Source organism: Oenanthe melanoleuca, chromosome 1, assembly GCF_029582105.1.
Source record: "Oenanthe melanoleuca isolate GR-GAL-2019-014 chromosome 1, OMel1.0, whole genome shotgun sequence".
Taxonomy (NCBI): domain Eukaryota; kingdom Metazoa; phylum Chordata; class Aves; order Passeriformes; family Muscicapidae; genus Oenanthe; species Oenanthe melanoleuca.
In genome coordinates this window covers 33,531,303-33,557,642 of record NC_079333.1, presented here as the reverse complement: position 1 = coordinate 33,557,642, position 26,340 = coordinate 33,531,303, and the positions used below count along the sequence as shown (strand labels likewise).

Below are 26,340 nucleotides of genomic sequence, written 5' to 3'. Positions count from 1 at the left end.
AGAGGAAATGTTTTAGATTCAAAAGTTTAAAGGTAATGCAGAGCACGACAAACTTGTCAGTTAGATAACATTACAAAGGGAAACAAGCCAGTAAACATAAAATTAAAATGCCTACTCAAAGTATTAATGAATTCAAATGAGAACTGGGTGAGTCTTTCTGTATAGATCAAAAGAAGTTTGAAAAAAATCTCATGATCTGCAAATTCACAGTACAGCCAAATATGTGCAGCAGAACAGAGCGAAGTGGAAATAAAAGAGCAGAAAGAGCCTTGTCCCATATTGACAGCTGAGTGACTGCAGCTGCTCCAATCTCAGGGTTTTGGGTTTTTTTTCCTTTTGTAAACAGCTGTGGAGAATAAAATGGATGTGACATATCTGCAGTGCATCTTATTATGCTAAAAACGATGGCGTATTTTAAACTACTTTCCCAATATCCAGAGATATACTTGTCACTCCCAATCAGCATAGTAACAAGAGCTGGGCTTGCTCCATACTCTCATTAGAGGGCCTTTTCTCCACTAAAATATTGGCTTCAGAAGTTAGTTTTCCCCCTTCAGTGCTGGCTGTGTGGGGGGTAGTGGTGAGTGGTAACCCTTTCTTCCCAACAGTCCACAAGAGCTGAGGCAATGGCAGTGCCTAAAATCACAGCAGCTCTCCCCACCACAGACCAAGAATTTTATTCCCCCTCCATTAAAATGTAAAACTGGTATTCCCTCTCCTCTGTTTGCCCTTCTGTAAAGACTCAGCTGCTGGGACATTACATTTGCTAAAGCTCTGTGCCAGTGATGCACCCTCAGCCCTCGGAGACATTCACAGCATCCTCCCAGCGACAGCTCCTCCTCCACACCACCCCAAGTCTCACTAGATGGAGAGCAGCACCCACCTGCTCACTAGAGAGCAACTCACTTGCACCAAACTCCCATCAGTTCTTAATGTCTGAATCTCTTTTATTGGTCCTGCAAGAAAGGAAGCATCCCTTCCTTACTGAATTATTAACTTTATGTCCATAGTAAGAAGCTCGAGGTGGCACAGAAAATGAGCCTCTGATGCTCTTTCTAACTAAAGCAGGAGTCAGATCCAGTGGTTCCTGCAATCAGATCATCCCTCCACAGTGCTTGAGGCATGAGCAGTAATTAGAGAAGAGCAGATTCATTGATGAGAGGTACTAGAGGAATCAAGCTTTGAAATGTGCCGAGGTTTGCATTCATGTGACACCAGATGCTCCAGAGCCCTTGACTGATACCCATGAAAGCATAAGAATGCTTTTACCATCCCCTCTGCCCCAGGGGAACCCTGCACAGCTAAAATCATGACTGACACAAGTTTTGGCCATGTCATTTTTTGCCTGAGGACCAGGCATTCAGAAAATGCTCACCAGGGACACCCCCACTCATAAGTGTGCATGTCCTTGAGAATTTTATCCCAAGATAAGCACAAGTGGAAAAAGCAAAGGTGTAAATGTAAAACAGGCATCTGTTTCTGAGTAACACTGTAGCACTAATCAGAACTAAAATTCTCTTCTAAGCCTACAGGAAAGGGATAACTTGTTCAAAATATGTGGTCACATCCACCAAGTCCTAATTGCAAATTATTAATGTGAAAACAGAGATAATCTCAGAGTATTGTAAACCCAGCTCTTGTTGACAGATAAGCTGAGCTGCTGACCCTGGCTGTGCTCTTAAAACCAATCTAACTTTTCACTGACGTTTACAGCCTAAATTACACTCATTGCCATCTCATTTTTTGCTCTGTCTGCATTATCTTCCCCCAGTTATCCCATTGACTGTATTTGAAGGAGCAAGCTTCAGAGATGAGGCTTTTTTTTCTGGATATATGGCTCCCACTCATAAACACACACCTGTGACTCACATGGCATAGATTTTACTTCTGGTTTAAGTTACAGCACGTTCACATGAGAGGAAAGGTTGTGATGGCATCTGTGAGTGATGGCAGCTGGTGATCTATCCCAGCTGGACATGGTTCAGTACAGCAAAGGCAGCTCTGGGTCAGGTGAGTGAGGTGGGGATTAGAAGGGTAAGTCAGAGCAAGGCAGCGTGCTGCTTTGGGAGCTCTGCATCATGGTCAGCATGACTACCCTGCTTTCTGCTTTCCCAGCCAAGAGAAATCCTAAACAGAGGCAGATGTGAGATCAGTAATATTTATGGTACATTTAGCTACAGCTCAAGTGGATGATTGCATTTCAAAGACATCACCGGTTCCAGATGAGGTCGCTCTGCTTAGGATGCACTATTTGCTTATTAGAAATCAAGCTACTGTTTCCCCACCAGTCATCATCATAAGACAATGTCCTTCAAAATTATGATCCTTGAGCAGCAGCTACAAAAATTATTACCCACAGCAACAAGAGGATAGAACTGATGCAAGGAACAAGGGTGATGTCAAACCCCAAATTTGTTGAGGTAACAAAGTTTATAAAAGAGAAAGATTTTGATTTAACAGGGTTTTCACTACAAGAACTGATTAGAGTATTTCCTTTGGCTCCAGATGGTTTCCTGGTGAGCCCTTATGTAAAGACACATTTAAAAATTTTTTTTTTCCATACTTGTTCACTGGGAATCCACAAAGTATCCTCTAGAAACACCTTTTTCTAACTGAATTAACACGAAACACATAAGGATACTTGGTGCTTTGACACTACAAGTAAAAGAATGTAGAATTTCAGACTAACTTTCAAAGCAAACCTTTATGAAAGCCCAGAGCAATCAAAATCAAATCCATATATGCAATTTTAAAAGAGGATGGGATGGAGAAAATCCTGAGAAATCATCTCTAGTTGCATTTTCTATGCCAGAGTCATCTTTCCACTGCAAAAAGGGCTGTAGCATTCATTCTGCCCACAGTCAGGAGAGGTTTTCTGTGACAGTGTCTCCAGCCATATCTGACCCCAATGGCACCACAGGTCCCCAGAGGGCAGCATATCCTTCATGTTTGCTCAGCCTGTTTCAATAGCTGGAGAATTTCACCTATTTCCCAACTGAATTCAGTCTCTGACTGCAGGAATCATGCTAGCTCAACATTTCAGCCTGATTTACACAGTTCCTCATACTGAGAGGTGGAAAAGCAGCTGAACAAACAGTGGTCCTTAGGCATAACAAACAGGGCAAAACCCAGTAGATTTGACTCTAACTGCATCCCTTGTCAGCAAAAGCTCTGGAAAGCCTGTTGTCCCATGTGTTAGCACCCACCATGCTTCTGCATGGCTAACTTCAACTTTCCCTCTTTTCAAATCACTGTCTCCTGTGTCAGCCCCAGTCTGCTGCTGTTATTAGTGATGCTGAAGGAATTCAATAGCCATTAACTAGCAGGAGCCAACTGTTACCAACACAGCCGTCCCCAAAAAAAACCCACAAACACCACCAGCAAGCTGACAGACTTTAAAGGCTGTTTCATGTGTTCTATAGCAATGAACAAAGTGTCTTGCCTGATAATTTGTCATGTGTGGTTTTCATTAAATAATGATCACAGAGCCATTTAGCACTCAGCACAAACGTGTCTGACTGCATGCTCAAACAGCTTACCTGGGGGTCAAACCAAGACTTCAGGGTTCGAGGTAGGAAGAGGCACCCAGCATCCCCTTTCTTTACAGAGCTCATAATTTCACTTCTTCCATCTTATTTCTTTGACATGAAGGGTGTTTTTTGATTTGGGCTTTTTGTCCCCTGGCACTTTCACGGGGGAACAAATATGGACAGAAAGGAGTCATGGCTTGTCTCAGCAAACTCTCAGTGTCAACACCCAGTGCAAAGCTTGACAGCAAGTCCTTCACACCCAGTGATCTGAAGCACTGAATGTTTGGTGGTTTACTCAAAATCAGCCTGACTGAATCAGTGGCTCCCACTGGAAATCAGAGTTTGGACCATGTGATTTTCAGAGATGCTTCTATTAATGTCTGCAAACAGGCTTGCTAGATCAAGCTAACATCTGTTGATCATCCAGCATTGGCTTCTGCTTGGATATAATCATTGTGCTAAAAATGTCACGAAAGGGTCTCATTACAGGACTACTACAAAAATTAACATTCAGCCAGAAATAAGATTACTCCATGGCTGTGACTATATCACCCTCAAACACATTCAAATCCAGCACCCACACTAAAGGCTTGGCTCTCGTGATAGTAGAGAACATTCCCAATCAAATTTGGCCCCACTACATCAATTCTGCATGGGTTCTGGATATTTGGATCCAGCAAGCATCACAAAGCTTTTACTGACAGTTGTCTCAAAAATCTAGCAAGGTATTTGTTATGTGATTATCACATAATTGGGACTTTTTTGTTTTGCAAGACTCTGCAGTTGATAAAGTTCCTCTTCCACGTGGGAAGACTTCAGCAGTGAAGCTGAAGAGAAGATGTAGAAAAGAAAATAAGCCCTCAGTGCTACAAGGAAGGTTTGGCTGTATGCACTATAGAGATATTTGAAGGTGTACAAAAGTAACTCCAGTAAAGGAATTACTACAAGAAAACACCACTTCTTCAACAACAGGCATGTTTGCAAACAGCAGAAAGAGAGGTGAGTTTTAAACTACAGCTTTACATGGTTTATGATCATGTAAAAAGCACTGCACATACCACCATTGTGTCCTTTCAATTTTTTCAGTCTATACAGACAAACACTGAAAGGAATCAGTTCAAATTTTACTGAAGGAGTCAGGTCATTCTCTTGAACATCAGCCCAACCACAGCACTCCACCCCACCACAGAAGCACATCACTGTCTGGAGCTGGAGTCCTTACACAAATATTCACTAGCAATAAATGAAGTGGTGCTTTGAGGTTACTAGTAGGCAGCTAGTCTCCAAAACAGTCACCTATAGATTAGGAAAGCACTGGGAAAAGATTAAGGTTTCTAGAAATCTCAAAGTAAAAAAAAAAAAAAAAAAAAAAAAAAAAAGTTAGCAGTTTCTTCTATTTGACCAGCTCAGTTTGTTCAGTCATGTTCCAATTCCAGAAGTGATGCAAGGAGCACTTTAAAATACATTTATAGTGCTACTCAGCAGGGATGAAGAGTACCTGGCCATCTTTCTTTGAACTGTTTGGAAACCAGGCTGAGTTACCCATGGGTGTTTTATTGGGCAGTCTCCTTCCTCCTTGATGAAGCTGTTCAAAGTGCCCTGCTCTATTTGTTATCAATTATATGCTGACAGGTCCAGGTTCAGGGAGTAAGAGCTACTACAAATTAAATACACATGGTATGGATTTTTAACTTGAGTGTTACCTGCCATGGAACACCCTGAGCTCAGCTCTAAAAGAACTACCTAAGAGCTCAGCAGAATCAGCTGTCTTGGAGTTGGGTGCCCTTCACAAGCTCAAATGAAGCTGCAGTTGGCAATTTGGAGAATGCTTAAGAAGAAAGAGACTGCTCTTCAGCACAGGCTGTATCACATGGTCCAGCACAGCAGAAGCCACCAAGTCCCACACATTTCCAAATCCTCCAGATTACAACATGAGCAGAGACTGAAATGGACCACAGCAGAGCAGTAGATGACGTGTTCCCCAACATCTCACACTTACAGAAGCTCTTTGCTAAATGTTACCTAAATGACAAACAAGCTTCATACCATATTTTCTACATCTTCCTTTTACCACTAGTTAAAAATGACCTAAAAATAGCAAGAAAATATATTAAAAATGGCCATATGACAAACCAATCTCCCCTCTCTCTGACACAGAGTCAACTCCCCATTACATATCAAAGGCACAACATGATACAGCCCAAAGAAATCTTTCCATGAAACAAAAAAAAAAAAGCATTTCAAAATGCCTCTTTTTTTAATTGCTATTTTTTTTCAAGAAGTACTTACTGGCAGCTTTTTATGTCAATACAAAAGCTCTGTTACAATCTTCAGTTAAAGCCAAACAATATTAAATTGATTAACTCTAAGTTGCAGCATATCACAGCCATGTAATCACCAGGAGAGATTTATCCAGGTTAGCTAAACTGAACTCAAACTCCTAAATGTTTTATGTCTTTTGTTTATGTGCACATTCACTATCTTCTGGTTTCTCTTACATGCCAACTTGTAAATCTGCAATGCATTGTATGGCACTAGAGGTGGAGCAATATCACAAACTCCAGGGTGCTTCCATTTCAGAGGCTCTGCAGGAAGAAGTTACATGTACCAGAGCTTGGGATTAAGGGTACAAAGCATCAGGTAAATAAAATGACTGCACAGCCCTGAACCTAGAAGCTACCCAAGCAGAGAGCAGATGCCAAGAAGAGACCTTCAAGAGCACCTCTGAGAGCAGTTCCACAAGGTGAGAGCTGGATGGGGCAGACATGGAAGGATGCCACTGACCATCAAACAAACCCTCTACAAATTTGTGCTCCTGCCTTCCAACAGGAGCTGTATCTACAGGCTTTGTTTTGTTTTTCAGCTGGACACATTGAAGACTGCCAGCTTGGACTGTGCTTCCTTTGAACCCTTATACCCCATCCATGCACACACAAGACTTTGGTCATGTCTGGTGCACTTCTGCCAAGCCCACCAATAATCTTTCCCAAGGCTAACTTTCTACATTAGGACATGACTAATTAGATGAGGAATGGTTAATTTATTTATTTATTTTTATTTCTGGAAAGTCTTTTCTGCCTTTGTTGGACATCCAAGAAGCACACAGTTCCCCGCTATGTTTAGGCCTAGAAAAAGAGGTAATGAGATTTTTTTTATTATTTTTATGAACAGTGCTTATTAGTGTTTTTTTCCTAACCAGTCTAAGTTGCACATTCAGAAGACAGTAATATGGTAAGACTACATGTGGCCTATGGAATATTTGCTGAACTGCTAGCACCAAAGGGAGCAACTGAGCCGTATCCATGTCTTCTTCAATCTTGAAAACGCTGCTATATGTAACTTTGTTTATTCCACATTCATGAAAGTGCCTGAAGATGAGAGACATAACACTATTTCAAACACCAGAGTCCTCCATGAAGATGCAGATGTTATGTACATGTCCTAAGAGCTCACTTGCTGCCAGCCCAGAGGATTGCCAGCGTAGCCCAAAGCCAGCGTTCATTGTTGCGTTTCTTCTTTGTTTTACTTTAAAAAGGATCAAACACGTTGTTGTGTAAGAGAGACTTTGATCTCTTCAGTATCTTCAAGAAAGGTTGGTCTTCTCTTCCACAGAAGGAAACAAAACAGCTCATGTTCTGCATTACATGAAGCACTTGTGCAACTCTTCCTTTTCCGACCTGCTCCACAGACTGCAAGAAAAATGAAATTTAAACCCTGCTGTATTCTGCTACATTGCCATGCAGCTGGAGCCATCAGCCTGCCGTGTTTCCAGGACTGTAACCTGACTCTGAATAAGCCAGATGGGTCAGATTGGCAAGAATTCCTTCAAGTAGATAAATCCCAGCACAGAAAAAAAAAAAAAAAAAAATCCACTTGGCCCATGGTAGAAGGGGCAATCACATGCCAGCTCTTTAATTAAAATTACAGCAAGTCAAGTAGCTGATACTTTTCCCCTCTCCTGGTAAGGGAGATGAGACATTGTTCACAAGGGTGTTCTGTCGTGCCTCGCTGATCAACCTGCAGGCCAAGTCCAGGAAGAGTTTTTCCACATTATCCGATTCTTTTGCTGATGTTTCCAGATAGTACATGTCCTGTGCTTCAGAAAACTCTGCAGCTCTCTGCTGGGAGACTTCCCTCTTATCAGCTAAATCAATCTTATTACCTGCATTGATAAAATAATTTAGAAAACGAGTTAATTTGATTTCAAAACCAAGAGAAACTGAGGTCTATAAAGGATAAATAAGAGTTTGGTTTGATATATGTATGGACAGTGGTTTGAATATGTAACTCCTAGTGCTTACTCTCCCCTGCAAATAATGGATTCCCTGAAACACCCAAGTCCATTTAATATCAGTTCATGTAATGAAATATGCCCTGTGAACATCCAAGCCAGTTTGCTTTAATTTAGCACCAGTGAATCTGTTTGCTGCTATCAACCAACATTAAAGGATTTCCATGCTAACATCTATTGAAAATTCTCCTGTGTATGCTCTGAGGAGCACTTAAAATGTCAATTACAGCATATGAGACACTAAGTGTGATATTCATCATGTTGTTACAAGCTTTTTGAAAAACCTGGCATGGAAGGAAGGTTCCCTATTTTAATATTCCAGTTTAGGACTTGGCTGCAGAGGCTGGAGCTGGGAGGCACTTGCAGAGTGAGGAGGGGCAGACCAACCCTTTGGTTCAGACAGGTCTGTTTAGCAGAGAGTTGATTAAAGCCCCAAGCAAGCATCTGATATGATTATACACTATTAAGCATCTGATATGATTATACACTATTGCTGGTCATTTAAATTCAAACGTGGTGTTTCTGCTGTAAATTAATCTTAAAATGAAGGCAACAGACCAGCACCTGCAGTAACAGGCTGCTCTGTCCACAGACTCAGCAGGTTCTGGAGGAGACATCTCCTGGCCTCACTCCCACCAGCACTTTTGTGAGAGCCTGTGAGAGGAGAAGGTGGTGTTTCCACCAGCAAGCCTTGTCTCATTGCCTTCCCCTCATCCAGTATCTCCTTCTTTCCCAATAAAGCAGTGTCTTGGACCCATTACCTGCACTGAAGTTGCCTTTCTAAACAGATTATCACTCAACACAAGTGGTTTATGGGTGTCACCATCTTCAAAGGGTGTGTTATGACTAAAATATGATTTATATGTTCTGCTGCAGATGCTAGCAATTAACTTAATGTTCACTGAAAAAAAAATCAATTTGTTAGTCATTTATTAATTATTTCTGCACCCAGGCCATACTCATGGAATATGAGTTTCTTGTGTGGAAGCTCTATAAACCCCACAGTTCACTTGAAGTAGCACTGGGGCACATTAAAACTCAAAAGACTATTTTTTTTCCTTGAAAATACACTTTTAGACATCTCTTACAATGACCTAGATTTTTTTTTAATTTAAATAGCAAACTATTAAAAGTGACACTGCAGCATGAAACTTTTTAGCTTTCCCCAAGTTATTTTTCCACTGTTCTTTAAGTATTCTTGGACCTTTAAAAGCCAAGTCCCAATATGAGATGCTGAAAGCAGAGCATGGAAAAGCACTGGTAGGCAAAATAACCTTCGCCTTGCCGGCAGCAGATGGCCTGAGGTCTGTTTTGCCTTGAGTTGAAGCTCTGCAGATTAATATAACATTCAGTTGTTTATTTTTAGTTTCCCTGAAATCCATGCAAGAACATCCAGTTTTCCAGCTCTGCCCCACCTATGAAGGCTATGATCCACACGACCATCGCGCCCTGATGCGGCTGCTGGATACTGAAGAGGCAAACTGCAGCAGATCTGGAGTCACAAGGGGAACTGCTCCATTCTTAGCTTGGTGGAAGTTGTGCCATGTACCCTCAGACTGGCGGGAAGCACCCCAGCGCAGACCCAAACCGGGAGCACACCTCTGGGGCGGCCGTGGATCCCGAACGCCCCTTGGGGCGCGGGGCCCCTGCAGAGGGAGCAGCCCTGGAGCCCCCGCAGAGCGGGGCTGGAGGCTTACCCACGAGCACGGTGATGACCTTGTTGCTGGCGTACTGCTCGATCTCGCGCAGCCACTCGGGCAGGCAGCGGAAGGACTCCTCGCAGGTGATGTCGTAGGTCAGGATCAGCGCGTTGGCGCTGCGGTAGTAGCTCTGCGTGATGGAGCGGAACCGCTCCTGCCCCGCCGTGTCCCAGATCTGCAGCTTTGGCCACAGCAAGGCAACAACACGGGTAAAAGGAAAAAAAAAAATAATTAAAAAAAATATATATTTAATTTTTTTATTTTATTTGATAGCAGCACCATTTTGACCTAAAAAATCCCCTTCAGGGTAAAACCAACACCGGGAAACCACTTTGCTCCTCTCCCCTTGGCTTCCCTTCCCCCAGCATTATTTGTTTCTGTTCCTGCACTTTGTGCCTTGCATTTCAATCCACAAGTCAGCTGGCACTGTGGCTGACAGCCTTGGAAGCTGCAGCTCTGTCAGCTTCCATGAAACTTCCAGGGCTAGAGGGAGAAAGTCACTCCCCCCAGACCTGAAATCCAACAACAGCAGCTTCCATTCCCCCAAGAAGGAGTAAGAAAACCTCTCCTCTAGCTCATGGAGCTGTTTGCAGTTATCCAGAGACAATGCAGTGATGGGTGGAAAGCACAGGATTGAACAAGGAGCTCAGCTGATGGCTTACCTAAGGTTTGGAACACATTTCCTCTCTACAACTTCAGCCATCCCATCCAGCTGCTCACTGTTTGTATTCCCAACATGTAGAATTGGCTGCATCACAGAATCCTAAAATGATTTGAGCTGGAAGGGACCATTTAACTCCAACTCCTTGCCATGGGTAGGGACACCTTCCACCAGACCAGGCTGTTCAAAGCCAGGGATGGGGCATCCACAACTTCTCTGGACAGTCTGTGCCTGTGTCTCACCACCATGAAAGAATTCATGAATGTTTGCCAAACCCTCTAGATCCACAAAGACAACATTTCCCAATACAAACTACACTTATACTGGTTTTATATTTTGACCGTCTGATAGTTTTTAGTGGGTCACCAAAACCTCAATTCTTCAAAAAGGAAGTCTAAGAAAAATATCCATGACTAGCATAATTCCAAGATAAAAGAGTATTTCTCTGCTTCAGCTTTTATTTTTTTAAAGCACCTCTCCCTGGAATTAAATATGTGGAAAGACGATTTCTAGCCAAAATCCTGTGTACTTTGGGAAGAAAAAGGTAAAATATTTGAGATTTTTTCCATATATTCAGCAGTCTGTACAGAGAAAACCTTATTCTTGCCCAGTTCCAAAGTTGGGCTGTGCCAGCAACTCATCATAAATATGTTAGTTTGAAATGAAAGCTCCCAGCAGCAGCTTTCAGATGTGGGGTAGGATTTTTGGAGGGGGGGTGGGGGGAACAAAACCCACACTTTTTTTTTTTTAGAGAAAGTAATTGTGGCTGGCTCCTGAGCACCTTTGTGCTTTAATCTCTTGGAATAGTTGTATTTAAATGGCTGAACCTGGTATCTGTAGAGTGACACACAAAACCATAAGTGAAATTACTTGCACATGAAAACCAGATAATGACTGAGTCCTCATTAAAACAAACCAGCCTCCAAACTCTGGCAGATGGAAAGATACAGATAATTCTGTTGTTACTCAGCTGTTTCCTGGGAAAAACATTTAATCACTGTCTGCTGGTTAACTCCAGCTTAGATATGTTCTGCCTTTACTGAGAAGATATCTAAATTGATAAAAACTTGATGTGAATATGTCCTGCCATTGCTTTAATCTAGGAGACATTGAAAGCAGAAGAGATTGTGCTGGGGGGAACAGACATGAGTCTACCAGTGAGCTGGATGAAGAAGGCAGGGAAGCCCTCAATCTTACAGCCACCAATAAACTCTTTCTGCATCCAAAATGCACATCTCACACTTTCCCTCCCTGGTCATTTCTGTCAAATAGCATATTTCACAGCAACTATTTTATTTGTACAATTTTTTTCTCCCCCCAGAATAACCAAAGGACAGTATCTGACTCAGCCTGCAGAAAATCTAGATGTTTATTTTCTTGTTGGGAGGGTGGGAAGCATCAGCTGACACCATCTGCACACACATTTATCTTTCCACCAAGTGCAAATAGCACAGCCCTCTGCTTGCAGCACTGAGGATGCTTAGCTTTGACCAGCATGGTAAGTGCTATCTGCTCTCCTCCAATTTGTGGGCTCTCTTGGTACAAGTGCTGCACATATTCTTGGAGTTTATTGGAAAAAGCCAGGCAGATCAAAATCCCCTCACAACTGCACAGTGCTCTCTCAGCTCACTGGGCAGTGAGCTTTGGTAGCTGCTCATATCAGGAAAAGCATGCACACAGCTTTCATACTAGAGAGTCCCTCTCCACTGACTTTATAATGCTATTTTGAAAGCTGGAAAGTATTTTTCCCCAGAAATCCATAATTTATTTTCAACTCTGAAAACTCTTTTGGTAAACAGCTCTGCTCCTCATTCTGGATCCCAGCAGACATGCAGGGAGGCTGCCCAGCACAGAGGCAAGAGAGTCATGGCTTGGGCATTGCTAAAGGAGCTAAAAGCCAGAGCAGCTTTGTTCTCTGACTCATTCCTGCTTTCCCCTCTCTAATGTTTATTCTCACAAGCACTGCTCACTCAAAGAGTTTCAGCTACAAAACCACTGAAAGAAATCTGTTTGCCTTTCAGACTCCAGAAGGCTCATCCCAATGCCCAAATGTATCATACTAAGCTCCCACCAAGGCTTGGTCACTGAAACTGAGCTCCAGCAACTCCAATTTACTGCACTGCTGGGGGCTGGAGAGTGACTTTAGAACTCAAGTACTGGCCATGTGAAATACAGCAGATACACCAGATAGCACTTGCTAAGGCTCTGTGACACACAATCCTGCCTCAAGGTGATTCAGAGAGGACACTTGTGCATTCATCAGACATTTGCAGGGCAGCAGAGACTTTTCATTTAGCTTGCAGAGCTTCCCTGAACCACCCTTGCCCCTGAGACAGCTCATCCTGGCACAACTGCTTCCAATATTCTCTTAAGAACTTTGCACCCTCAGTCCAAACTAGTCTTAAGACAGGATTATATCACAGGAGCAACACTTCAAATGCAGACAAATCCTGAGGGTAAGTTCACCAGTACAAACCCCAGACCTCATATATAAGTGATGTTCTAAAGGCTCCAGCAGAATTTGACAGAGAACCAGATGAAAAGGAGAGGTATCTAAAGTGGATGGGATTCATGTACCCCAGGACTCCCTCTAATGATTAGGCCAGTCTTGAGGCCACTGATTTAAACTCTGTATATAAGAAAGAACAAAATCTAGTACAGTGATTACACCATTTGCCACCTCAGATCCTCTGAGTTGCTTCACTGGAGCTGCTTTTGGCTGAAAGAAACATCCCTGCTGTCTGAGGAGCTTGGGACAAGCAGCACTCATGTCCTGGCCAATGAGCATCACAACCAGCAAGATGACCACCAGCACCACCTGGGGCTACACCTGACCCTCACTGCTGCCCTGGCCCACCTGCACAGCCCCCTGCTAAGTGTAAACCTGGTCTTTATCAGGTGAAGGATTTTCTGCCTCTTGTCCTTCACCTGCTCAGCTGGAAAGGCCTCCTGGTAAAGCACCACCACTTCCCAGAAGTTTGTAATCTCCTCACACAGCACAGTCACAGCTTGCTGACATGACTACAGCTCTTAAAATATGTCCTAAACTTAGCAACACAACACCCCATTTTCTTCTTAAAACCCCTCTCTGGTGCTGTGGTACAGGTTAAAAAAAAAATCCCCAGGGTTGAAATTCTGCCCAAGTCCTCTGTTTCCATCCCATCACTTACACAAGCTTAAAAACAGGTCTCAGTGTCACACCCAGCCACTGTCACACTGCTACCACTCTTGCATATTGCTCACTATTGGGTTTGAAAAGTACAGCAAGGGGAAAACTGCTGCTTTTCACTTTGATGCCCCTGAATTTCATGCAGGAGCAGCTCAGGCACCATGGACACCTTGGTCCATATTAGAGGCTCAAATAATTACTTTTTCCTTATCTCAGATATCACAGCACCTCAAGTGAAACCTCTTCTAATGAACAAAGTGTTAGCAGCCAACATTTCTGGGCTCTGGAACCCAACCATGGACCCCATTAAAGCATGAGATTGGTCTCCAATCCCATGCTTTGTGTGTTTTGGCCCAGGCAAAGTAGCTCTCTGCCAAATGATGCTCAGGCACAGTTTGGGAGTCAGCTCAGGACAAGGACAGCTTCCCAGAAGCAGGTTCCACCCTATTTTAGAGGGTGAAAGAGTTAAAAATATGGAGAACTTCAACTTTGCAGTTCAACCTGTTGGCTGAACATAAGTACTGTGATGAGCTCTGCTTCTCTCAAAATCCACAACTTGGCAGAAGTGGAAGATGAGCCTTTGTTGTGCAGAACCACTCAAGTCCAGATGTCTGTGCTCCCCCAATCTGTGCTCCCATCTTGGGAGCTCACAGGAGAAGACTTTCCTCAATCACATCCCAGTGGGAATGCAACAAATTTCTGCTTACCAGAAACACAGTAAGCAGAGGCTGCACTAAAACACTTCTTTGGGCTTCCTCAATCTGAGCCAGGCATAACCTTAGTGTCTCCTAAGCAAGGACTACAGTTTTGTTCCATTTTCTCCCCTCCAGTAGGTTCACTGTTACAATCCTGACAGCAGTGGTGGAAAGGGGCACATGGATTGTTAGACCCTGCATTGCCCAAGCCATGCCAGACAGCCCTGACCTTCCTTGAGTGCCTTCCAGCAGAGGAAGGGCTGCAGCAAGAAACCTCAGCTTTGGTCCTGCCACAGGACCAAATTTACACTTGAAATTATCAGGCTCCTACCTTTACTTTTTCGCCATTTATCTCCACAGTTTTAATCATAAAGTCAACCCCAATCGTGGCTCCTTGCCCTGGTGGGAAAAGCCCCTGGAAGAAAACAAGAGTTGGATTAAACTTATTTCTACAACAAGACAAAAGTCTCACTGTGTGCCAATCCTCACCCTTTTCCATCTTTAAAACTCTTAAAAAGTCATTCATTGTCCCCTTCCCATGACATTCAGTTCCATCACATTTAGTGTGTAACATTTCCCCAGCATGAAGGTTACCATAAGTTCAACCCTGTTGTGTTTTCCCTGCCTTATACATCCCTGGTTATGCAGCAAGTCATTGACTTCAGAGGTAGGAACACAGGAAAAAAAAAAGGAGGAAAAAAACAGGGGGAAAGCCCTTCTGTACAGTTGGAAGAAGAGGGTGAGTACCTTCCATCCTACTTCCCAATGCATTGAAAGATGTGTGAACATCTGTGTGGGATGAGATGCATTTGCAGCCTTTTGCAACCTCATGCCTTCCCTTTTCCCTCCACAGTATCCTATGGCACTGACAGGCATTTCTGGCAGCTCTCAACAGTGGGGTCACATGTCTGCACAGCATTTTGGGAGCAAAGCATGGAGCCAGCCATCACCAGAGCCACAGCAATGGCAGGGACAGAGCAATGCTGGTGGTATTTGATTGCAGCATCATCAGAAAGGAGCAGCAGCAAACTAAATGAGACCTTTTTGATTTCTGGTCTAGCAAGTCCTGTTGATTTGGGGGCACAGCCATCCCCTACAGCAGCTGTGCTGCCAAAGAACAAGCAGCAGAAGTTGCCAAAGATTTTTGCTGCTAACCTTTTAGGTATGACTAGCTTTATTGCCACTGGCTGCCACAGTTAGAGCTTTTGTAGAGCATCTGAAATCACTACAGCTTCATAACTAAAATTAACAGTGAAGGGGAAAATTGCTGACAATTCCTAGTGCAGAGTGCAACCAAAACCCCACAACTTGTGCTTTATGATGCATCATACAAAGTCTTCCCTTGCCCTGGATCACAGGGGCTATTCTGACAATAAAGAGAGACACAGCTCAGGACCCAGATTATTTATTTACTGATGACTAATTACAGGGAGTGCTTTGTGCACAAAGTTTGGGGAGGAGACCAGGAGATGTGCTGGTCTTATAGCTGGTCCAGAACATCACCAAAACAGGAGTTGTCCCAGCTTTCAGAGGGGACTTTCCACCTTCAGAGGAATGTTTCTCCAACCCAAGCTCCAGCAGAGGGCCAGGTGCAGCACTAGATACAGATGCACTGCTTGTGCCCGTGTGTCACCGTGTGCGATGTACGCACCAGGGGTGTCAACAGCAAAATGCCCTGGAGCTGTCACACTGGAGAGCCCCCAGTGCAGAGCCACAGGCTCCACACTCCCACACCAGTGCTGTCCCCATCCCAACACCCCACAACCCAGGAGCTGGCCAGCCTTACCTGAGTGAAGCGACGGACTAAGCAGGTCTTCCCCACCCCGGCGTTGCCGATTAAAACAATTTTGAAAAGGAAATCATAATCTTCCATACTCATTTACGCAGCTGCAACAGAGACAGAGAGCACAACACTGTGTGAACCAAGTCAGTGGGGACATGCCCTTTTATCCCTGCTGAGCTTTAGTGCTCCAAATATGCAGAACAAAGGTCTCTTGGCACACACATGGCTCCCCAGATAAGGGAGAGGAGCACTTTTCACTCTGAGCCGGGGCATCCACGTAGTCAAAGTCAGCTGCTGTGAAACCTCAGCCCCATCTTGGCTCTTGTATGGTCTCACCTGGCTGCCCACAAGTTAGAGATGCCAGTTTGCAGCTTTCCAAGCAGTGCTCCACAAATTTGAGACGCTGATTCCTAGGTATTCCCAAATGTTTGCTTTGTTTTTAACTAAATCTCCAAAGGACAGCATGGACTTTGTCACACTGTCTGAGGGGATCAGATAATTTACTCCTGCTAGGGAAATATCCCAAGCCCCACCATGAGCTCCTCCAGGAGCACACTGAGTACAAGCAGAGCAGGGCTCAGACACACACGAGGGCAGAACAGGTAGGGGACTTCATTTTAAAACAAGAGCAGCAGTGCTTGCCTTAAAAACAGAAAGGGTTCACGTACTAAAAGTGTAGTGAAAAGCAGGACAACAGTTTAGCTGAAGTATGAGAGGTTTTAGAAAAGAAGAAATTAGAGATGCTATAGATGGAATATTACTACTCTGATAATTTTCTTTAGTTCTGTGAGGAATCTTTAGATTGCTCAAATGGGAAGTGAACAGAAAGGAGCTTAGGAATTATCCTGCACACTCCATATCCCAACTCCAAGCTCCTTGGCAGGATGCAGAGACTGGTATTTCAGCAATGTCACAGAAGATGGGAAGGGTTGCCTACATGGGGGAAGATCCACATGGCTTCCTAGACCACAGCATGGGGAGGATCAAATAAACAAATGCAGAGCTGAGCTGCTGGCACCCCAGAAAGGGGGTCTGTAACTCCAAAGAAAGCAACAACAGCCAGAAGAGATTCAGATGGAGACTTTAGGCAGAAAGAAAAACCCAGAGACAAGGAAGCAAAGGATAGTGCTCAAATCCAGCTATATCCAGGAGGATCCAGGTATTACACATGGCATCAAAAACCTGTCCTCGAGATATCAGAATAGAGACAGATTTACATGTCATCAGTTGAGATACTGTGTACTGCCTTACTGTGTAAGGCAAAATCTTTACCTACAGATTAGGTAAAGAACGAGGTGATAGAGTCAAAGATGGTCAGTGTATGGGGCAGATGGGTGGGGAATGGAGGCAAAAATGTATTATGGAAGTGCTATCCTCAGTAAATCCCTAGATTGCTTAGAGGATTTTTAGAAAGCTGATGAAGGGAGCAAATGCTGGCTGGGTTGAATGAGAAACCAGCTTCTCATGCTCAGTCCAAAGTCAGGGCGCTGTCTCCCTCTGTCATTGTGACACACACCAGAAGGCTCTAGATACACACTCCAGTCCCACCAAACAGTGATAGGCTCAAGTCAAACAATCAGAGAATACAAGATAAAGCTGAGACAGTCTGTTTCTGCCTGGCAGGGAACATTGAAACAGCTCTCCAAGCACCATCCAGAGTCTAGTGGACCTGAGGGCAAAAGAGGGAGAAGACTGACTCAGCTGCTTCACATCTATGTGGCCCTTGGCCTTTCCAACAGCCTAAAAAAAAGGGCAACCACACCAATTAGTGACTAATGAGCTGCATCACATCAGCAGATGGTTAGTAGGAACACAGCTGAGTCACTGCACAGACGTGTCACTTCACCCGGGTCAGGAACACAGTGCCACAAACAGCAGCAGCTGGAGGTGTCCTGAGGATGCTCCAACTTCACCTTGCTCTAACACACGAGTCCTTGGCAAATCCTTCCTCTCTTAGTATGGTGAAGGAGAGTGACCTCAAAAAACAGCTCAAAAAAAAAAGGGCCCTTTTTTATTTTCTGGTTGTGTAACCATTTCATATCTCTGTGACTGCTTTCCCAGAGTGTGACTGAACAACAAAAGCAGTATGAAACACGCATTGACAGTGCTCTTAAATGAAGACTAAATGTTAAAGTTTCAAGGTTTCACATTAGCTTCTGCCATGAAGAAAAACGTGATCATCCACCAAAAGCTATTTCAAGACTAATGACTGACACAGTACTGCATAATTATTCCTGGGATTCTTCATACCCCAGAGGGTATGTTCCACCCAGGAAGATTTCAGTTCCATTACTTGCACCCTAAACAATCCAAAATTCAAATTTATCTTCTTGGGAAGCTCAAAAATAAACTTTCTCTGCAGATCTTTGAGGTCAAAAATGCTAAATGGCTCAGACATACCCTAGAGTTATGTCTGATCCCCTTCATTAGGCTCTAGGACTAATCAGATGTGATAATGGCCCCAAACGGGAACTGAAAGATGAGCCAAGACCATAAAACAAACATGCAATGAGGAGATGAAATGCCAGAACTGAAGAGATACAAGAAGCCAGGGCATGGCAAGGGAAGCAAGCAGCGAGGAAGAGCGAGCAGTGCTTTGTGAGGCAGAGTGGGCAGGTGAAGCTGAGCATCCATCACCCCACTGCTGCTGCTCCCTCTGAGTGCTCACTGCCCCAGCACGCTGTCAGTGCTGGACACAAACACTGCACTGGCCAGAGGATTATGAAATCCTCTCCTCCTGCACGCCAAGCCTTGCAGCCAAGTGACCTTTGCTGCTGACTCAGGCTCACACTACCCTCCCCTCTCCCCAGAGAAGATGTCTCAACCTCTGCCCCACTTACTGCTGGGGAATGTGTGTCTCAGCAATACAGCACATTGAATTACACACTTAAATACCCAAAGCAGACACATAGCACAACTTCTCTATTTGTTTTTGTTTTCTTGGGTTTTTTGGTGTGGGTTTGGGTTTTTCTTCCCCTCTCTTTTCTTGTGTTTGCAGGTGCAAGGCTCTCCCTCGGATCCCTGCAGAGGTTTAAAGTGTTCAGGATGCAGCTGCCTGTCCCACCCTCTGGGAGGGACAAGACCCTGCAGTGGGGGCAGGAGATGGGATGCCAGTCCATGCCTCAGCCACCCCTCACCACATTCATTTAAATCACAAGCACTACAGCACAGACATGCCCTGTCATGAGATGAAGCAGGAGTAGAGTCCAAGGCTGGCAGCAAGGCAGAAAATTTGGTTTCACAGCTGTTTTTCCCCAAGGCAGTTTATGCAGCTGGCATCCCAACTAGTCTACATAGGCTGTTCCTGCCAGCCTCACACAGGATCAGTTTTGTGGGGCTTTATTTCATTTGTGCCACTGCTCTGCTTCACTCCATCACGTAACCCCACACATGGTCACCCTGGACAGAACAAGAGGCCAGGAGGGATAAATTGAAGCAGGGTGACCCCACCACTTCCCTGGGCAGTCTGTTCCAGAGATTCATCATGCTTTTAATGATGAAATTTTTCCTAATACCCCATCTAATTCTCCCCTGATGCAACTTGATGCTTCCTCTCATCCTACTGCTTTTCACATGAGAGAGGAGACTGACCCCTACTTCACTACAGCCTCCTTTCAGGCTGCTGTAGAATGAAAAGGTCCCCCTGAACCTCCTTTTCTCCAGACTAAACACCCCCAGCTCCCCCAGCCACTCATCAGACCTGTGCCAGACCCCTCATCAGTTCCACTGCCCTTCTTAGGACATGCTCCAGAACCTCAGTGTTTCTCTGTTTGGGCAAGACAGTGCAATAAATGCTCTCAATATTCTCCAGTTATTAATTCCAATCCAACCAAAAGACTGGTGAGATCCACCCAAACCAAAAGCATGGGGACCAGGGACTTTCACCTCTCCTTCTCTCACCCAAGCTTGTACAAACAAGTTCCTGCTCCCCTGGAGACATCAGAAAAGGGAATGCAGAAGCTGTGGGCTGCTTTTCCCATGCTCATGTTCAGCTGCTGCTGACCAGCACCCCCAGGTCCTCTTCCACCAAGCAGCTTCCCAGCCACTCTGCCCCCAGTCTGTAATGCTGCCTGGGCTTGCTGTGATCCAAGTGCAGGGCTCAGCACTTATGCTGAACCTCATACTGAGGTTCAGATCCAGCTTAACCTCAGATCCAGCCTGTCCAGATTCCTCTGCAGAGCCTTCCTGCCATCCAGCAGATCAACATTCCCCTGACTGCCACCAGCCACCTGACTGAGGGTGCCCTTGATCCTCTCTCCAGATCATTGATAAAGATATTAAACAGGAGTGTCCCCAAAACTGAGCCCTTGGGACCAGCTGCCAGCTGGATGTAACTGCATTCACCACCTCTCTCTGGGCTTAGCCATCCAGTCAGTTTTTTACCCAATAAAGAGCTGGGTGAAAAACAGAACAAAAAAAACAAACTATCCACAGTTGCAAAGGTTTCTCCCCATTTAAGGATCAAGACCAAAGCCATATCAAGCCAGGAATGCTGATAATTTGCACCTCAGCTCTATCCCACCTCAAAATCCCATTACAACCTAGTGCTGCAATTAGACACAGAGAAGGATCTGCAGCATTTTCACCTGCTGGATCTAACCAGTAGGCAGGTTTTGATATATTTATATAGTTCTTAATAAACAAGCATTTTCTGTTCTTCATCATCCAACAGCTATAAACAAAAATAAATTACCCAAACATCTCAAGTTCAAACAGCAGTAGTTATGTATACAGATATTACAGTGATTGCATATGCCATATGAGCCACAAAATTCAAAGCTAAGGCTTAGATTTCAAGCAGAAAATTATTCCTCACAGGCCAGAAAATTGCAGGGAATTCAGGTCTGGACACGCTGCTGCATTATGTAACTCAGGATAAAATATTTTCATTTCCAAAGCACCTGCCAATCCAAGCAGGCTCCTGCACTCAGCAGGCAAACAAGCAGGCTGGACTTCCCTCTGCTTCCTTGCCCACTTTCTTCACTCCTCATCTCTACAGGGTTTAATTTCACTTCCATTCACATTAGAAAAATTAAGAGGGACTTAATTCCCAAGAAAGTTTGGATCATGCACATATCTGCACTGATGGTGGCAAAACCACAAGTGCATGGGATGCATGCTCTTGGCATGGTGCAACATTAAAACTCCAGGAATGTCTTTTCCAAAATCAAGGGAGAAAGATTCACTGTAGGCACTTGGGGTTGACATCTCTCAGCTCCTTCTACCACACTTGCCATTGCAGGCGAGCTAAATCCAGTAGCTTGTGCTCTGGCAATCCTAAACATACCACTGCAAGAAAGGGAGAAGGTCCCAACAGCACTCAATAAATCCATCCAACACTTCCAGGAGGCATCAAGCAGCTATGCACATAGTGCAGGGAGGCATGGGGCTTCCCCATGCACAGCAGACCCAGCAACATTGGCTGATGAGCTGCTGATCACTCTGAAGTCTAGACACATTTTAAAAAGTGTATCTGGAAAAAAAACCAACCCAGATTATGAAAACCACAGCCCTACCCTATATGGACATATTCATGCTCCTCAATGCTTCACTCATCATGTTTCTCCTACAGCAACCAAGCAAGTTGAGCAGGTACAAGATGTATGTTTTATCCCACAGATATATTTCTATAAATAAAAGGAAAGCTGAAGCTGAGGATCAAGATCAATGGCCATACAGAGCACACAAGCTTCCCCTTACCTCTTTTGCCACCATGGAAAACTCGCAGCTCACTGTACTACTTGTCTAAGATCACAGCTCACAATTGAGCTGGCCTTCAGAAGCTTGTGCAGGTACTACAGAGGAACCCACCAACCAGCAATTACAGCTGCTTCACCACAGAACAAGCAGCAAATCCAGTACCAAAATCATCCCAAAGAAGAGCCTGGAGCCAGAGCTCCAGAGAACAGGATGCTCTGCTGTGGTGTTTTCTGCCATTTAACAGTAGACATCCCAGCCTCATCCCAGCCATGGCTGGACACCAGAGGTCACTGCCTGCAGACTGCCCTCTGCATCTGCCTGCTTGGCTCAACATGGAGCTTACAGACATGACACTCAGCAACAAGCCTTGGATTTTCACATATTCCTGGTGAAAAGGCTTTGTTGGTGTCCAGCCCCTTCACTTCTGAGTGAAGTTTTCACTACTACTGGTGTCAAGAGCAGCATTAACACACATCATTAATCCTTTTCAGATGGATGGTGGAAAGATGTGTTTGGGTTGGACACATCCTTATGTATCTCAGTGCCACCAAAGACCTTTGAGGAGAGATCAGACAACTCACAGCTTGCCTGGTACAGTGTCCTCATCTAACTTTCTCACCTCCTGGAGGGAGAGGAGACTCAGAGCCAGTTGTGCACATCAGCACTGGGAATGGCCATGGAAGTGCTAAATAGCAGACAGCAAGTTATATTCCATCACACACATCTGAGGATTGAACTGTTAATCGATAATAATTCTCTTTGCACAGATTAACTAATCAGATTTCTGTGCTACGTAGGAATGAGTTACATTATTAGCAGTAGCTACAAAATGATAAATAGAAAATTAATCTCTTTAAGATTAAAAAAAACCTGCTGACATGCATAGCCACAATGCCTCAATGGTGTCTGACCAAACCACATACCAGCACCCTCAGGGTTCACACCATCTTTGGAAGAATGAGAACAGCCTGACACTCCATTTACTGTCAGCATCTGGATTTTCACTGCAAAAAAGTTGCTGCAATATTAACACATGCTTTTATACGCATCTCTTAAGACATGCTTGAGATGGGGACAATACTCAAAATGCTCAAAACAACACTCCATTGGTCTTGGCTACACTTTAGCACATCCTGCGACCACCAAGCTGTACACTCTGCAGCAACACGCTTTTGTGTGTTGAAGCAGTTACAGCCAGCACAGCAGACAGGCTGACTTCCAAGTGGGGAAAAATCTGCATTGCCAGAAATCCAGCCAAAAAATGCTGTTTCATCCACTCAAAAACAACAGCCTCTTCCCAAAGGGGAATAAAAACCCCAACAAAATTATTTCTTAAACTACAGCCAAGAGGAAAGTGAAATATATCTTGCATGGAAAAGCCAGGAAAGCTTACTAAGTCCAGCTCTCTAGCTGAAATAAAGCTGCCACACCAAGACCTGACCCACAAAAGTGGAGAAACCCATCAGCACCTTAGGTGAGATTTTGTGTATTTAGAAACCAGGTGCAGGATCAGGCTGAACCCCAGGTGTCTCCCACGAGGTTTCTGGGGACAGTGCAACTCCAAGTAGTAAAGTGCAGGCTGCACTCGCAGGGAGGCAAATATATATAAATTTACATACATATATATATATATATATAAAAGAACTCTCCTGATGCATTAGTTTGTTGGGCAGGCAGAGGTTTGAGTGGCACCATGATCATAACTGGAAATGTTCTGAAACTGGGTGAAGTGCAGAATTAGCACAAGTGTAACTATGCCTTTTAGCAGTGACATAATCATAAATGTATTGTGAAATATGAATATGTGCCTTAGACACACTTTCATAACCCAGATTATCCAATAAATTTTTCTGGAGTTTTAACTGCAGTGACATGTCTTACTGCCATTGACCATCTTGTTTTCATTGTATTAGAGTCTGTGGTATGAACAAAATAATAAAAAAAAAAAAGAATTAATATAGTTTTACTTAGCAAGAATGCTTTCTAATTGAAAAGATAAGCCATTATTTCAATCTCTTCACTTCTGCTTAAGTAAGCTTGTGATTTACTGGGATTTATATCACTTCTCCATCAAACCTATTAGAAGTAATAAGTAATTAAACCTCAGCTAATTGGATTTCAGGTGTCTGAGGTCTGGGCTGTGCTTGGTACCTCACAGCTCGGGCTGTGGGCTCCATGGAGCCCTGTGCATGATGCTCCTCTGCCATGCCACTGGTGAAGGCCAGGCTGTGCCAAATCAAAACTGCCCAGAAGAAATCAAAAAGCTAACAAATGCTTTTGGCTCGGGACAGAGATATCATACCTGAAGTGTAAAGATAGAATATATAAATATATGAATATATATATATATATATTCATATATATATATATATATAGTAATATGTATTTAAATATATATTTTTATATATTATAAATATGTAATTTAAATATTGTAATAGTACTAAATTAGCAATACCAGCATCAGAGGAAGAGAAAGGTAAAGAAAAAATCATAGACCTATACAATAGTTTGGGTTAGAAGGGACTGTGAAAATCATCCCTGGAAGTATTTAAGGCCAGGGTGCATGAGATTGAGTAATCTGATCTAGAGGAACGTTCCCTGTCCATAACAGGGAGATGGAACAAGATGATTTTTAAGGTCCCTCCCAATTCAAACCATTCTAGGATTCTACAATAACACTTCCATTGAGAGGATTTCAACCCCTAAACAGCTCCTCTCATACATTTGGTTACAGTGTGAAGTGCAGTGAAGCAGCCTCATCAAGACAATGTTTAAAGGAACTCTATCCAGGAACAAGCACAAAATTATCAGCACATTATTTTGCAAAGTTCAAGCAACCCATCTTGAGTCAGTCATTTGCACTGGGGTTACAGGGGCAGTTTTTTCCCAGTGACTCAAGAAGGTGGCTGCCACTCCCAGGTAAAACTTTCAGGCATGGCCCCTAATTCAAGGGCAACCTGCTACTCCAGAGGTGGATTGTTAAGAGAAAAGAGTTCTTTGCTGTGGTTATTTTTCAACTTAGACGAGGAAATAAAGAAGTGACCGTTTGTTTCAGCTTCAAGCACACACACTATCATATGTGAGCCACAATAGCAAAGGCAGCACATCTGCATTTCAGGATTTCTGCCCCTGTTATGCTTTTTAAGGGAAGGTTTCCTATCTAGAAGTGATAGCATTTTTGAACATGAAGTGATAAAATAAGAGGAATAAAATACAGATGAGTGTTACAGGTTTTTGCCTCCAAAGATGAGCTTGGAATCTCAAACCAGGGGGGCCCTCTCTGCCACTGAAATCAAGTTTGGGGTGGTAAGTTCTGACCTATTCCTAGGCTGATTATTGCCCCAGTGGTCCTCAATTCACCACCTCCTATTTCCACATGGGAAGTACATTTTACCTGTACCAGGCATGCTCATGCACACAGTGCTTCAGCTTCCTAATGGAACTACACTACCTGCTCAAGCACTGCATGTGCCCTCCAAGAAATCTTCCCTCTCATCTGATGGAAACCCCTCAGCTGGGATCAACCATCCCATCTGGCAAGTGACTGATCTGGCAGGGAATATTCTTTGCATTTTTGCAAAGAAACACTGCGTTGCAGCTTTAACTGTGGGTATCTGCCAGAGCAGCAGATGTTTCACAAAAACAAATTGTTCAGAGGGAGAAGAAAGTAGAAACAATAGAGACTTGGGTGTAGCTTCAGGACTGGCTTAAGAAGATGTTTCCAAAGGGAAGGCTTCCAGTTCTGCCTGCTCCAGACAGCTGCAGGAGGGATCTAATCCAGATAGGAAAAAAAAAAACAAACCCTGAGGGTGGAACAGCAGAATTAAGAGTTTTCAGCCTGGGTCACATAATTTAATTTTGTAAAGAAATATGTTTACTATCTCGAGCACCTCAGTAACGTCGTATCATGGCTCCCAAGAAAGATCTATAAGAAGGATATCACAGGTCTCATCAGAAGGTAAGGAATAGTATTCTTGTTTTGGTTACACTTTAGATCACATGCTAAGACATAGCCTATTTTCAGTTCACCTTATAGTTTCAGGTGGTTACAGTACTTTTCATTTACTCTAAACCACTGCAAAAAAAGTTAGTCTTCTAGGACAGCTATCTGCTGTTAAAACCTCATCTCAGCTTTGGACCAGCTGCAATTCAAGAAACTGCAGGGGGTAAATTTGGCACTAAAACAAATCCTTAAACACAAAAAGGCAGCTCTTTAGCAGAAGCTTTCTGCTCCAAGCCTCCTACTGCTGCAGGGACATTAGTCAAACAGCTCACCCAGAAGTACAAAATCTGAAAACATGGTTTTAAAAATTGTGTTCCAGGGTCGTTGAGATTTATTGTTTAGAGCTGATGCAGCAAGCAGTACCTTGAGGACTAAGCAGGCAGGGCCCCACAAAACCAAGCACTGCATGCACACACACATGAAAAGATGGCACTGGCCACAGCAGCTCTCCAGCCCAGACAAATCATGTCTGCACCTCTGCACACCTCTAAACCCAGCTCAGCTGCTCCCCACCTCCAGCCACACGGCTTAATAAATTATTGCAGAGATCTGCAGAGAAAGATTTGCATTTGGAGGGAAGAAGCTTCTGCTGTGCCAATATTCACCCTTCTGATGTCACCAATGACCAGCAACTCTGTGTCATAGCCCAAGATCTCCCAAAGAATGGTGCTTTTGCTCAAAAATACATATCCCATCTCTCTTCCAGTACAGACATTGATGTATTATAGATAATAGCACACAAAAATATATTTTTTTCCTGTACTACTACGTCTGGCAGCAAACCTCTGTAGTTTTTACCTTTTTGGGA

General features: G+C 43.8%; 1 protein-coding gene across 2 annotated transcripts in view; it reads right to left on the bottom strand.

Annotated features, from left to right (window-relative positions):
- Positions 1–6,555: 6,555 nt before the first annotated feature.
- Positions 6,556–26,340, bottom strand: part of RAB30 (RAB30, member RAS oncogene family) — a 40,073-nt gene continuing 20,288 nt past the window's right edge. For both annotated transcript variants that reach the window (XM_056484247.1, XM_056484254.1), the window contains exons 2-5: positions 15,833–15,933; positions 14,378–14,461; positions 9,519–9,702; positions 6,556–7,692 (exon numbers count right to left, since the gene is read on the bottom strand). In XM_056484247.1, coding sequence (XP_056340222.1) covers positions 7,442–7,692; positions 9,519–9,702; positions 14,378–14,461; positions 15,833–15,925 — 612 coding nt within the window. In that variant the 5' untranslated portion in view covers positions 15,926–15,933 and the 3' untranslated portion in view covers positions 6,556–7,441. The remainder of the gene's footprint in view (positions 7,693–9,518; positions 9,703–14,377; positions 14,462–15,832; positions 15,934–26,340) is intronic.